At 39.8% G+C, this 15,414-nt stretch overlaps 1 protein-coding gene across 1 annotated transcript in view; it reads right to left on the bottom strand.

Moving 5' to 3' along the window:
* LOC108887861 (zinc finger protein 236) overlaps window positions 1-10,235 on the bottom strand; it is a 56,881-nt gene extending 46,646 nt beyond the window's left edge. The window contains exons 1-6 of the mRNA XM_018683507.2: window positions 10,079-10,235; window positions 8,323-8,462; window positions 5,313-5,477; window positions 5,018-5,196; window positions 3,134-3,264; window positions 1,752-1,924 (exon numbers count right to left, since the gene is read on the bottom strand). Of these exons, the coding sequence (XP_018539023.1) occupies window positions 1,752-1,924; window positions 3,134-3,264; window positions 5,018-5,196; window positions 5,313-5,477; window positions 8,323-8,462; window positions 10,079-10,130 (840 nt within the window). The 5' untranslated portion in view covers window positions 10,131-10,235. The remainder of the gene's footprint in view (window positions 1-1,751; window positions 1,925-3,133; window positions 3,265-5,017; window positions 5,197-5,312; window positions 5,478-8,322; window positions 8,463-10,078) is intronic.
* Between the last annotated feature and the right edge of the window lie 5,179 nt (window positions 10,236-15,414).

Genomic DNA, 15,414 nt, shown 5'->3' with positions numbered 1-15,414 from the left:
TGTGGAGCTTGCTGTGAAAGCTCAAAACATCTTTTCTACGTTAAGGCTTTGTTACATTTTTTGCTAAAATGCAAAGCACTGAGGCCAAACCACTGATGGAGGTCCCACTGCACACCCTGTGTGTTGCTTTACAATTAAGCTGCCAGAAAAATGAGCCAGTCCAGACTGTAGCCACATTATTGGAAGCCAGGAGCCACTCCCACTGCTGTCAATCCACCCTTTAATGGGCTTTGTTAACAAACTCCACAAATGTACATCCAGACATGTGAGAATTCATTATCTGTCAACATGAACATTTGGGTATACCCAGGGATGACTTTGATGCGTACAATTCTTTTGACCCTCTCATCCACGGTGCGGCACTAAGAGGAAGTGACCTCAGTGACAGAGCACCATTAGAGACCAAAGTCCAGGCTAAATGAAGATGGATAAATCAGGGGGGCTATTTAAAATTGGCCGCTGTGAGGTGCTTACAAAAGAGAAGAACCAAATGAGGAACAAAGAGCTCCAATTTCAGCTCATTCCCTTTCCAACAGACAAACAATATGGCAAGGTGTCCTGCTGCATTCAGTGTAACAAGCTGTGAGCAGGAGGGTTGGCAATTTAGTGTGTGAGTGAAGGAGGTGCACAAAAAGAAAGCAAAATATCTGGTGTAGAGGAAATGATGGTGAATTACCAAAACCTGGTAAACAGTATGAAACGCATTTAATATTTCATGTGCTTGATGAACAGCCTTCTTAGCATTTCAAATGTATATTCAAGTTTATAACTTGAAACCATTTACCAGGCTCTCTTAAGGCCCAATAGTTTTTGGTTTCTTGCTTTCCTGTCAGTTTATCAAGATCAAGGATATCTTCACAACCAAACAACAAACACTCTGCTATCAGCAATCACTTCAATTTAAAAGCACCAGCCCATTTTTTCATTCACTTCTGGAGCTCAGCAATTCTACACACAAATGAAACATTGTTTTCCACAAAATTTGTATTTTATGTCAGTGAGTTATCTATTAAGGTATTATGGTGCTAACTCCACAAACCAACACTGCATTGATTCTGTGTGTATGGTTTCTAAATCTTCATAAACTGGTTATCTAATGTCAGGTCTGAAAATCATGTTTTCTTTAATGAAGTGGAGAAGGAAGATGGGTAAATGTTTTTAATGCAGTAAATTAGATTTAGGTTTTTATTTTTGTTTTCAGTGTTGTTGCCTAGTTGCCCTGATCTACAGTCACTGGTATTTAAAGAAATTCCCAAACTGTATTCATAGCTAAATCAATTTTCATTCACTTATGCTAATTTGTCATGTGTTTAACAAATTTAAAAAATAAGATTTTAGTGAGAAATAATGCGGAGGTTCCTCCTGCCCCCTCTGTCTTATGCAGATGATAAAAGCTACAGGAATTGAAAGAACTGTGACTGAACATAATCTCTCTGTTGTCATAACACTCAAAACAAATTAGAAAGATTTGTTTCTAATCATTGCTCAATTCTGAGAGGGTTTAGGGAGGATTCAAGTAGTGATGGATCTGTCGTACTTGCCTTTTTCTTTGACGAAAACTTTCTGACATGCAATTTGGGAGTGTACTTGGAGGCAACTAAATTCTTCTTTACTAAAACCCAAAACTTTTTCCTCTGTTACAACGTTTGGTAGCTGATTTTATTGCCATGACATGCAACTACACATCATATCACACATTTCCTACGCAGTATTTGAGGATAATATTTGAACCTGTAGTACAATGCTCTTACCTCAGAATGAACTCTCTGAACGTGGGAGTGCAGGTTCCCCTTCTGGGAGAAGGATGCAGGGCAGAACATACAGAGGTGAGGTTTCTCCCCGGTGTGTCTCACCATGTGAGTCTGCAGCACCACCTTCTGGTTGAAAGCCTTGCCGCAATGTGTGCACTTGTAGGGCCTCTCACCTGAGGAGAAGGGGAAGGTCAGATCATAAAGAAGCCCTTTGGGAGCCTGATGAGACTGATGACAATTTGACACTATGACAACAACTGTAATTTCCAGAATCTACATTTAAAACTTCAAAGTAAAGTGAAAACAGCTATGGCTAGGGGCTTCTCACTTCTCTAGTGTTAAAATCATGCAATTTAAAGCAGCTTTTGAGGCTGGGTACAGCAGTAGATCGGTAGACCGGACTTACATTTAACAAACTGACTGGTTCATATACTGCTAAAATAATGCTGTTTCTTTACTGTTTCAACAAAGTTTGACATTTAACACATTAAGCCAGAAAAAAATTCATGACCACTAAGTGATTCAACCTGAAAAATCACTAATTAATCAGTATGACAATGCAAATCTGTCACCACAGCACCAAGTATGCAAGTGTGTGTTTCTGTGCATGTGGTCTCCCTAAGTGACTCTTCACCTCATCAGCTTAAGGGCTGTTTGAGATTCAAAGCACAGAGGAATCAACTCCATCCACCATTACTCATCCAGCCAGCTAAGCAAACAAATTAACATGTGGATGGTGTGTAAACAACATGTGGAAGCTACTGGCCACATTACTTGAAGTCGTGGCGGCTGAACAAGCGCAGAGAAACACAGGAATATTGGGATTTAAGCAGCATATCAAAATTCTACCCACACAACGTCTCTGCATGACAGCTGAGTGATGAGCTGAGCTGAGGTGTACAATTCCTCTGAAATGGAGGGTAAACACAGAGAACGACTCAGGAGTCTGTGGTGTTATGTCATGGAGTCAGATAATCGAAGAAAACTTAATCAGAGTGTGTCCAGTTTAGAAAGACAAATGTGACACTTCAGTTATATAATACTGCCAAGGATCTAATTTAGGGACCATTAAAAAACTGAAATAAAGGAGCAAAACTGGTAACTCTCCTTTTTGTGCCAGCACCACCCACACACCCACAAATTCTCCTGCTGCGTAACCATAACCTACGGCTTTGAAACAGCAGGCTATTATCGAGCCCCCACCTATTGCAACCTGTTGTCAATCCCCATCCACACCTTAGAAAGGATCTACTTGAGTTTTTGTGTAACCTGCATCATCCACATGGGGTTTTCACACTCATTCTTCTAGGCATGAATCACTGTATGTGCATTGCACCTTGTTAACATAAAGACGTCATCCCTTTTCAGTGCTTTTCACTCACCTGTGTGTATTCGTATGTGTCTGACAAGCTGGCTGGGCTTTTTGAAAGCCTTTCCGCAATGATGGCAGCTGTTTGTGAACCCACTGCGGTCAATGTTTTTTTTGTAGTTTCTGGAACTAGAGGTGAGCGGCCTGTGGGAGGAGTAAACACAAAAAATGACAGAATGGTTTTATATAACATGCACTGACAGAGTATCACAGGTAATAATTGCATTTAACCATTAAACAACAGGGTGCAGCTGACACTGTGACAGTACAAAGTATTAAAACTATTGAGGGGTTACCACGGTAACACCAGCAGTTTGTTGTCACTAAACAAAAAAACATTTAACTTTGGTGTTTTTAATGTGAGATTGTGCTAGATTAGTCAACACAATAGCAGGTTATTATAGAACAGTTTGGCATTACACTTTTAACAAAATATGACCGAAAACAAACTATGAAAGTGAAGAAACTCTTGATTATTACTTTTAAAAGGGAGGAAGTAACCAATTGCACACCATAGGTTTTTAAATTTAAACTTAAAATAGGGTTAAAATCTACTCAGATATGTACTCATCTGATGTTTTTATATTATTCACTTGTTTAAGGTGTTTTATATTAATCTCAATGTATTGTTAGTTTAAGATTGCCAGGATAAAATATTGCATTTCCTTCCTCCAGTTTCATATCTGTTTTATTTGCATTGTAACTTTATTTCATAGAAAATGCTTTTCATCTTTTTTAGTTGTGGTGAGACAACAGGTGCAAATTAGCTGTTGCTGCCACTTTTACATTGATATTGTTAATTGATATCAGCATTGTTTGAAGTGCACTGACCCATGAAAAAAAATACACAAAGGAGCAAATCAGTGCTTTCAAGACTCCCTGCTCTGCTGTAATTTCAACTAGATTTACTTTATTATACAAACTATTTTTCAGGTTCACAGTGCACTGTGAAACTGAAAAATCAAATCACATCTTTAATGGCTCAGGAGGTAGAGCGGGTTACCCACTAATCAGAAGATCAGTGATTCGATTCCCTGCTCCACCAGTTCATGTACAGAAGTGTCCTTTGGCAAGACACTGAACCCAAAATCGCCCCCAATGGCAAAACCATCGGTGTGTGAATATGTGCACGTGTCAGAGCGCTCTATGCATAGAACAAGCTCTGTATGAATGTGTGTGTGAATAGGTGAATGTGAATGTAGTGTAAAGTGCTTTGAGACACTGCCTGACTGCGCTTACCTACACACCAGGGAATACAACTGGCTTTTTTTGCACTTTATTATCCAACTGAAGGCAGCAGTGGTTAACACTGGTACCCCAACTTCCTCCCACAGTTCAAAGACATGCAGGTTAATAGGTGACTCTAAATTGCCTGTAGGTATGAATGTGAGTGTGAATGGTTGTTTATCTATATGTGTTGGCCCTGCGATGCACTGGCGATCTGTCCACCCTGCCTCTTGCCCAATGTCAGCTCCAGCTCCAGCCAACCCCTACCCCCCACCCACGGACTGTCGTGGACTTGTTATCGAGATTTCAATCCCTAATGTTTATTATAATTATCTACTAATAATAACCTCCTTTCAATTATTGCAATAGAATGGAGGCCCTTACCTCCAGTTCAGAGAAATAATTACAGCATCATGGAGGAAATACGAAAATTGTCAGTGGTGTTATTCTGTAAAAATTTTAATGACGCCTTCCTATGAAGCTGCTAACCCACCTAAATGAATTTCACAAGAATGGCTTAAATGGACAGTTTGATAGTCCTTTTATAATAAAAAATATATAAAATTATGCATAATATAAAACACTGACTGGGAAGTTACAATCCCAGAATATCATCTCTCCACCTGACTTGAACAAATGTAACAAATCAACGTCTGAAGCCCCGTCTGACCTCATCTTGATGTGACTCTTAGTGTGCTCCTTGAGGTGTGCAGACGTCTTGAACTCCTTGTCGCAGGTCTTGCAGGTATAGACCTTGATGCCCGACAGCTCCTTACGGTGTTCCTCCAAGTGCAGAGAGAGCTGGCTCTGAAGAACAAACTCATCCCCACACTCTGCACAGATCAAATTCTGCAGGGGTTGTTGCAAAGTAAAGCGAGGAGACACAACACAAACATAAAGGTATTTCTCAGGCATAGAGAAAGCAGATCACGACAGTTTGATGTTTGAATGATGAGGTGACTAACCTCCTCCTTCTCGTGTAGCATGATATGAGATTTGAGGCTAGCAATGCGGGAGAACCTCTTATTGCAAACTGGACAGGTGAAGTCAGAGGTGGTGTGTGTGGACTTGTGGAGGGTGAGGTTGAACTCCACATTAAATGTCTGTGAGCACTGGTCACATCGATGAGGCTGCAAAGAGAGATAAAGTAATGACTTACGCAAGTTTAAAAGATCTCACATCTCTGTTTGTAATGCAGTCCTTGTAGCTGCTACCTCTCACACCTGGTTGAGACAGATAAAGAGACAGTGTAGATAGACAAAACAGAGGGAGTCCCTGTTGTACCTCAATTAGTGTGCTACTTTAGCTGACTTAAACAACTATATTTGCTGTGAAGGGTAGAGACATAGAAAGAGAGAAGCAGAAAAATGCTATACAAGTACAGATTATTACCAGACGACACTAAAAAAATATTTCCCATGAGACAGAAATAGCTCAAATATTAAATTCCACTTCGATTAGAGGGGCCAACTGACTTAATTTCAGAGTACATTCTGAATCTGGTGAAGGCTGACAGCAACACACTGACACCAGTGAGTCTTAGAGTGCCACAGTGACACATAGGCTACTGCTCATAAGCTTGGAGAAAGTGTACTGGCACACTGAACATAGTCACCTTAAAATTGAAATGGCCCACAACTACAATTGGAGAAAGGTAGGGTCCTACTGTCGTATTTTCACGCCAATAGAGATGGTCAAGAGAAGAGACTAAACCTGACAAGTGACATAAGTTTCCCTGAGCCTAGCCTTTAAGGCGGGTAAGGCGGGCAAGACAGCAAATGAATGTATGTGGATCTAAACAGGGGAGAGGGCAAAGATGTGGGTGTTACCATAAGCAACTGGTAAATAGAGAGAAGAGGAGGCACTTAAACACTGAAGGGTAACAAATACTCAAACATGAATTGATAACTATAAAAAACCTACATTACTCAGCTGTGATTATTGCACCATTTATTCTATATGTGTACTTTTAAAAACATGCATTATTAATTCAAAAATATAATTTTCCACAAGAAACATCTGTTGCTCTGTGGAAGAACAAACTCCCCCATACAAATCAGTCCAGGCATACTGCTGACTCCAAGAGAAAAACTGTGCAAACACCAACATCACACTGTACCGCCTTAATGGACAGTAACGTCCTTCACACAATCTATTCACCCAATAATTACCACACATTCTGAAGCATGAACTGACTCCAAGCAGCACCCTCTGACTCATCTGATGGCTCGAGGGGTATCAATGTTTTTGAGTTAGTGCAGTATGTATTTTAGGATTTTCCTGTGTGGGACCACATACAGTGAGAGGAGGAGGAAATGGAAATTCATACAAATAGCTGCTGAATCTGATTTACTATTACTGGCGACTGACCACTGCAGCAGACTGCGGCTGTGATTCAACATCTAGTAATATTTACAGTGCTATTTAAGACTGTTATTGGCCACCACAGATGGAAGAGACACCAGCTAGGAGGGTGGGGGGGTGTGGATAAGCAACTTATTCAGCAAAACTTTTAGTTCTGCTCCAACTTCTCTATACCACCAAAACACAAAACAATCAGTTTACAGCAGTAGATGGATGCATTTTTTTCCCCTTGGAATGGCTCAAAGCAAATCCATTCCAGTGTTTTATGACCAAAGCAGCAAATCACATACTATAATTAATCTTAGCAAGTGAGTTTAAAAATTTTAAAAACTACCAAAAATCTCCCACATTGATTTTTCATTCATCTGGCTATCAGATTGCGCCACTGCAGTTCAAGAACAGTTTTACACAAACAAACTTGAGGAACACAGAACATGTTGTGCTTTTGCAGTCCTTTACTTTCACAAGACATGCACAAGACACAAGTCTTAAACAGCCCAGCATCAGGTCTTATTTGGCAGCAGCTTATTCGATCAGCTCAACTCAGGCTGGGCTCATTTGCATCTCCAATATTAGAAAACATCCTGGTTAGGTGAAAACATGTGGCGATACAAAATTGTGTGGCTCAAATGTAATTTTGCATAAGGGTGAGTAAATAACCCCAGATGTGTCCTGTATGAAGATCATACAGGAGAGTGTCCACCATGCTGCAGGTAACAGCACGGTCCAGAAATTTTGGAAGCAGATGGCATCAAATCAGTGCTTTCACGACTCCCTGTTCTGCAAGATTTACTGGATTTACTTATTATGCAAACTATTTTTCAGTTTCACAGTGCACATATTAGTGTTTTTGTATTCAAATGTGCTGTGTCTGCCAAATAAACAATGCCGTCAACAGCAGTTTTAAACTTGCACATTGTGAAAAATCATTTGAGCTGAAAAATCAAGGACACCTCCAGCTTTGACAGTAAGCCGTTAGCTTGCCCAAAATCCAACCTGTACCTGGGACACTGTCATCTACTACAGGTTTGACTAGAGCAGAAGAGTTTCCTCTATTCCCACAACTGGTCAACAATCTCACAGGTCTGGATGCTGTCACCTCATGTCTCCATCACACCCCTCACCTGCCCTGTGTTGCTGGCTTGTATGACAGCATCTATCTGAACTTTCTGGTTGCTGTGAGTGTCATATATGAGCCTTTTTCACCAAACTGAAGGGAAAAAAGCTGAAATTCTGAAAATCTCTTTATGTCCTTGGTACTGTGAAAAGCACTGGAAAGGCCACCAGACTATTACTCAATAAATATTTTGCTTAACAGATCAGAGTTGATATTTAATTACTATGTCAGAACACTATGAGAACTACACTCTATGTGGCCTTATACAAGTCAATAAAATCTTAACTGCTCCAGTTACAGCCCAACAACATGGTTCTACCAGACAGCTATTTGTCCATCAGCGACTGGATGCAGTTCTACAGAGAGAATTGAATGCGAAGAATTGTAAGAATGCAAAATACATGAGCAGACCAGTTTTTTCTGGATAAATAAAGGTTAGATACTATTCACTTTCTTGTCATGGCAGACCACCGTCACTTCTGTGCTGTTCTTACCTTGTCGTTGATCTCATGCTCGCGGAGATGCTTCTGCAGCTGGCTCTCAGTGGTAAAGATCTGACAGCATATTGTGCACTTCTTGTCCTTGAGCTCTCCATCACTGAAAATGTCTGCCTTAGTTTCACTGGGATCTGCATCTGACGAGAAGTACAACAGAGAACACTTCAGTATTCAGTAAGTTGGTTCAAGAGGCTTTCTCCTGACAAGAATATCTGAAGTGGACACAAGAGTGCATCTTCCACTAGTCTGTTCAACTACACAGATACTGTCTTCAGTGGCTTTACCAAAAAACAGTATGTACACTTACAGAATGCTATGTATACTATATCACATGACAGTCCACAGAATAGTAGAGGAAGATATTGATGTGGCTGCATACTAAGGATACACATTCTATAACTTGGCATCCCTACCAGTTCAAAGTGGGGTGTGTGTACTGAGAGGAGTTTCAGAATCAAGTGGAATGGGTTAGTTTCAGTACAAATTACAAGAATGCATAAGAATGCATAACCTAACATAAGTTTTAGACTGAAGGACTTGACCTGTTATTGAAGGCTGATCAAGGCTAACAATGAAATAGTGCTCAGTTGAGCATGGTGATATTTTTCCTGTAATAAGTATTTTAAATTTCATTGCTTCACTTAAAATAATGTACTATCCATCCATTTATCTTCCTGTCAAAATGGGAGTTCACTTTAGCCTAAATTATCAGCACTTTAATTCACTAATAGAGCAACCCACAGTAACAGCAGCACCTCTTAAGTGGGGTCTGTGTACATCATGTATGTTCTCAAGTTTTTTTTTTTTTTTTTTTTTGGGGGGGGGGGGCGGTGTCAATCAGAGGGAGAGTAAAAAACAACGACAGAAACGATTCTATCCTCATATCTCTTTTACCTTTCTTACACAGAGTAAAATAATTCACCGTCTTTAGTAAAGAAACCTGTTGGGGTGCTGTTGATATTACTTTAGACATTGGTATTCAACAGTTTGGTTTCACATGCCCATCTTGGCTGTCACGGTTCCATACACCACCAAGACAGCGTGCTTGATGTATACGACATGAATCCAAATTCCGATGTGATGTTACGTTGTGATGATTTTGAGGTCAACTGGGCCAGTTTACATCCATCACTCGACTCACGTGGTAACGTACCATATAAGTTACCTGAGCTAAATATCGTATTCCAATGATGACATCCATATGCTAGCTAACTGGACACACTCCGACAACATGTCTCAACGCTCCTTTAGGTCATGTTTATTCGTGAATGTGACAACTTGTTCCGACCACACTCAACTGATCCATCAGCAGCTGCACAGCCCCGCTGTACTGCTTCAGAGATTCAAAATAACAGTGGCCAACATTATAGCGTGTTAGCCCCGAAGCTAGCGGTAGCAAAGCGAGCTAGTTAGCAACAACAAGCTAACGACGAATTACTAATAATCAAATATTAGGTGTAAACAGCGTACATCATCAAACGTTATATGACATCGCGGTTCTTCCCCTTACGGACACCAATTTAGACTGGAAGCCAATAAGAAGAGGCACCGAGATGTTATTAATATCATTCCGCCTCAATCACTCCTTCGCCGCACAAAGCAAAGCCCACCCGCAATACTATATCCGGGGACTATATACACTACATTGAAGTGTTATTATATACGCTACAGAGATGTTTGTCCAAATAATAGCAGGTTATTTGGATAGCCCATAATTTGTATTTTTTATTCGTTGCATTTTGGTACTTGTTACCTGTTTCGTCGCTGCTTTTAACTCTCAGTTTGCGAGGCCGGCCCCGCGGCATAGTTCCAGTACTCAGGGCGGGTGTGCTGTGAACGATTCGCTTTTCAAAATGGCGACTCGGTCATCTGTAGACAGAAGTGCACCCGTGAAGACACACAGCTGCACGGAGTAGGGAGACATCTACCGTTTGGTTTATTGTACATGGTACACACAAAAACAACAATTTGTTGTGCATCTTAGATGGGAGTGAGCCAAAGAATGATTATGAATAGCTGATAAATATTTATAATAAGTGTACCTTCATGGTGTACACCAGGTTTTATCTTCTTAAATAATGTAGCTAAGTTAATTGCATTAACATGCCCTGCATCAAAAATGTAAGTTAGGAACATGTATAAATCCATATATTTTTAGTTATTGTGTAAGAAATAATTTATATGTATCTATACATCCTGTAGCTGTTAACTGTAGGCCTACTGTAAAATAAGTCCCATATGTGTATGTCTGTTGGTTTTGTGGTAAAATAGTACATAGTTTGGCAATACACAGATGAAATGACAAAGCCCTGCAGGTAAAGGTGCTACATTACATGCTCTGTCTATGCTACCATATGCCAACATTTATATACAAAATACATTTTTGTTTAATCTGAAAATTAATAAGGGGACCATGGCAACCTAGCAGTTTAATTTGGCCATATTATACATCAGTAAATAAGTTGTCTAAAGTAAATAAAGTTTGAAAGTGAACAGAAAGGAAAAAAATAACAGAAACATTTAAGTAACAAGCTCTAGCATTTTCCAAAAATGGCAATCATCAGACATGCTTTTCACAAAAAGAGTCACTGACGATGTAATGAAAAAGAAGTGTTACAAATGCTCTAAACTGTAATTCCTAAGCGGAGTTCTGGGACTAGGAGAGAAAACGCAACAAAGCGGATGAACTCAGTATTGATTGCCAGTGACACATAAAGCACCTGTAGAGATATTACTGGAATATTACCAGTATAAAATGAAATAAAGATATCATAAAGTACTCTAGGATAAGGTGACTATAAGCTCATCCATGGCATAGTTTAAGTCCCTTAGGAGTGTCAGACATAAAAATATCATAAAGTGTGATATGTTAGTTTTGAACTCACAGCTGAGTGCCTTAGACAATATCATATTGATTTTCCAACAGGCTGTGAGGCACATTGTAAAACGTCTTTACTGTCCATTAACACCAGCAGAGGGAGGCAATGAGTTATGAATGGCTTCAGTCGTTTATGGGCCAATAATCCTGGAGATGCCAACAAGCTGACTGTGCTGATGAAATGGGATTGGTCCTGTTAAGGAGTGTGCCACTGATCTCAGCTGCCTCAAAGAATGTGTGCTTCACTCGGATCTCCTCTGGATCTCAATCAGCAAACGATTCCCAGCAAACTGGTGTGTTTATTTGAAAACTGAAGACTAGGGAGCAGAGCTGTGTATTAAAATAAAGGAAGAACAAGAGAGAAAGGATGCCTAGAGTGATTGAAACCAAAACACAGTGTGTATTAATTTATGTAGGTTAACTGATTTGATTATCTTGATGACTGAAAACAATAAGTCTCACAGGATTCCATCTGTTGAGAGCTTAGAAAAAGAAAAACATTTATTGTAGAAACAAAAGAAATGTGACAGAGGAATAAAAGGTAATGGAGAAATCACAGAAATTGATTTTAAGGCAGGGACCAGCATTACATCAGATGTGTCTAAGGATTTATGCTTTTCAGATGAGCTATAGCATCTGCATGCACCATGGAGTATAGTATTATCATTCACTCCTGGCTAACTGCCATGAAATACAATTGTTGGTCATCTGTATGTTCCAGTTGATGGACTGCATGTTACTGTTCATCTGTTTTCCACAATTTGAACTGCTGGTACAGTAGTTTGGTGAGCTGGTAGAGTGCATCCGGAGTCAGATTCTTCATGCTGAGTAGTGTGTGTAGTGTTAACAGTGGTGAGTAGTACAGAATAAGAAACAGTTTCTGTCTAGTTTGAAGTAAAAAGAAAAAAGAATTTTGGGGACAAATCACCTTGTCTGAACAAAAAAATAAGGTGCCACCTAAACTTTAGTTTTCAACAAGAAAAAAAGGAGTGTTTGACCTGTTAAAAGTCTTGAAAAATTCCACATATGCACAAACACACACCAGGATCACGTGCAAGTTAAACATACTACCGTGGCCATAAATAGATTCCCAGCTGTATGGATGTATCTTTAGCCAGACGTAAATCATACTATATACAAGCCTGATTGCCTCAGCAACATTTTTCTCTGAGATAGGCCTACAGGTGGAAAGCCATTGCTCTTTGCTGTATTTTTCTTTGTTTCCAAAAAGGGGAAGTCAGCCCCTTGACTTCTAGTGAATAAGCAACCAACCAAGTGCATGTTCATTGTGTGAGAACATCTGTTCCTGCCACGCCGCCACTTACTCTGCCTGTCCCCTCGCGGCTGCACAGGCCACTGATCTCACCACTGAAAACAAAAGACTGGACATCACTCTGACCTTGTGCGACTGTCCACGCCCCTCTTTCCACCCTCTCTTGTTTTTTTTTTGTTGTTTTTTTTTTGTTTCTTTTATTTTGTGCGGTGGTCTGTTCTCTTTCCTTTCACCGCAGTCAAGAGGAGAGTGATCAATCATTAAAATTGTCATGGGCTCAGGGAGTAGGATTGTCAGGAAGCCCACCTCTGCAGGAGACATGCTGAACTCATGTTGTGAAAAACATGCTGAGAGAGGGGAAAGAGAGGGAGAGGGCTGCTGTTGTTGAGTCCTATCTCTTGCCTTGTCATTCATGCTAACAAGCCTCACCAACAACACTTGCATCAATGATACTGCCTGCGCCTTTCCACAGACAAGGCTAGACATGAGTCAGACTTGAAAATGTGGTGCTTGTTTGCAGCACTTTGCAGATGAGGTATCTAGTGAAAAACTCCTGTGCAATTAAAGATTTATTCCTTGATTTCTTAGCAATCTAAAGCTTCAGTTTCAACTTAATGACATCAGACTATTCACAGTTAGAACAGAAAAATCCACTGACTGAGAGGTATCTTTACTGATTTTGACTTGTGTGTTTTCCCTTTCAAACCAGGACATTGTTGTCTGCAGATTTACCGCCACCTCTCACAGAGGCAGACAAAGACTAAGTCAGACTCCCATTTTGAACAAAGGACAAATTCAGACCCAATATTCTTCATATGTAGCATGAGGAAGAGCTGTAAATTCCTCAATGGCAGGAGTCTGGGGGAAGATGGGTGACAGGTCTTACGATGACCCTTGCAATGACCTTGCTCAGTAACATTTCACATCCTGCCAGTGTTTCTTCTCCCAGGTGTGGCAGAGTCTCCCCCTGCGCTGTCAGAGAGCACTGTCCCGATCCATGGAACCAATCATTCTTTGGCATCATGGAAACAGCATCTGACAGCCGTGGTCGCCATGGGCGTCCTCCCCTGTGACCATCCTCAACGGGGGACCGGGGAGGTAAGGCCAAGCTCTGCAACACTCTCTGGACTGTTGCCTCACTGCTTTAGTAAAGAAGCTTTGTGAACATGCAAACGAAATGAAAACATTTCATACAAATTCAGCAAAATGAATATGGAGCATCTCAGTCAGTGATTGAAACACTAGAATGAGTAAGAATTAGAATGAGATGTTGCTATCAGCACACAGCGTGCTCAAAATAACACTAGCAGAGCACTGAGTGTCAGACATCTCAGTAAACACTGTGATATGAGAATATACTAGAAAATGAAATGTAGGCAGTAAAAAACTAATGTCACCATGTCATATCTGCATAATACAGACATTCTCGGTGTTCTCATATGCATATGTACACAAAGTGCAGATAAGTGCTGTAATAGCTACTTTTTTTTTCATACACACACAGAGCGAGCTCAAAATAAAGTCAAATAAATGCTGTTACATGTGACAGAGTTGGTGTGATTACCATTAGATTGTATTTCACCCTCCTATTGTTCCACATTGGTTTGTCTCTGCCCACCTTTGTCTTTTGTCTTGTACAATTCTCTGTCAGCGTGCTGTGCAGAGGGATGTGGAGATAAGGGAGTTGTTTCTGCATATCTACCATTTAGCCTCCCACTGGGTGTTAGAGGGAAAGATGGGGCGGGGGGTAAAAAGAGAGAGAAAGCATTGTACAAACAAAGCAACGCAGCCAATGGAAAAAGATGCCCACATTAATACAAACTAAATTTGAGCTGCTCTAAAATAAAGCCCAATTCACGGTCAGCTGTGCCTGAAAGATGAAATAGCATTGCAGGAGTGTTTTGTAATCAATAATGCATGCCTGTCCATCTTCGGAAAAGAGAAAGCCCCTCCAAACACACCAGAGGCATCAGACACTCTTCATTTCATGCTGAAGGTCAGCAGAGCAGCATGGATGTCCCTACAGTACATAATACGAGGAAGTGAACATATACAGAAAAAGCCTTTTTTACATTCGCTCCCTCTATTCATAGATTTGTGTTCATACTCTGTCAGAGAGGGACACTTTTAATAGATGAGAGTTTTCTGATTAAGTGCTTGTAATGTAATCAGGGCTGTTTCAAGCTAGTCATGTAATCTGATCACTAATGTAATCTAATATTTTCACTAACAAGTTTTAGATGAAAAGATGGGTAACGCTTTAGATTACAGCCTGTGGGTTACTGCGTAAACACACCAAAGAAATACTTATGGGTGCACACGAAGAAGTCCATGGGGTAACTGCTACATATTGAATAATTACAAGATACAAACAGGTACCAGCATATTTAGCCTGCATGTCCTTTCACAGCAGCTAATGTCCTGAGAAGGAGCCAGACTACAGATGACTTTATTGTACCATGTAGCAACACAATAATTACAGTGAAAAACAGGTGAACTGTATTTAGTATTTAATGCTCATTTAAAAACATAAACATATAATTATATCAACTTATATTAACTATAAACTATATTTATACTATAAACTATGTTTATAGTAACTGCTGTAAAGGCACAGTCTTCCTCCCTGTCTAAGTCTTATGTTTTGGTCTCCAGAAACAACAATTATGTAAAAAGAAAATACATTAAAACTATATGAACAATAATAATAATTATGCCAAATTAAAATGCCTTTTTTCCTTTTTAATCCCAAAATCAGTTTTGTAAATGTATATATTTTTTAAATGAATGCTTGAAATAATGTTTTCAGTTCAATTCAACATGGTTACCTATTTTTCCTGCCTTGTTACCCAGTAATAATAAAACTATACCAAGTAAAAAAAAAAAAAAGTATTTTTTCCTTTCACTTATATAAGTATTTTATTGATATCCTATATAA

The sequence above is a fragment of the Lates calcarifer genome, linkage group LG15, assembly GCF_001640805.2.
Source record: "Lates calcarifer isolate ASB-BC8 linkage group LG15, TLL_Latcal_v3, whole genome shotgun sequence".
In the NCBI taxonomy this organism is placed as follows: Eukaryota; Metazoa; Chordata; class Actinopteri; family Centropomidae; genus Lates; species Lates calcarifer.
Note: the sequence above shows the minus strand (reverse complement) of the source record. Positions and strands in the feature narration are given on the sequence as shown.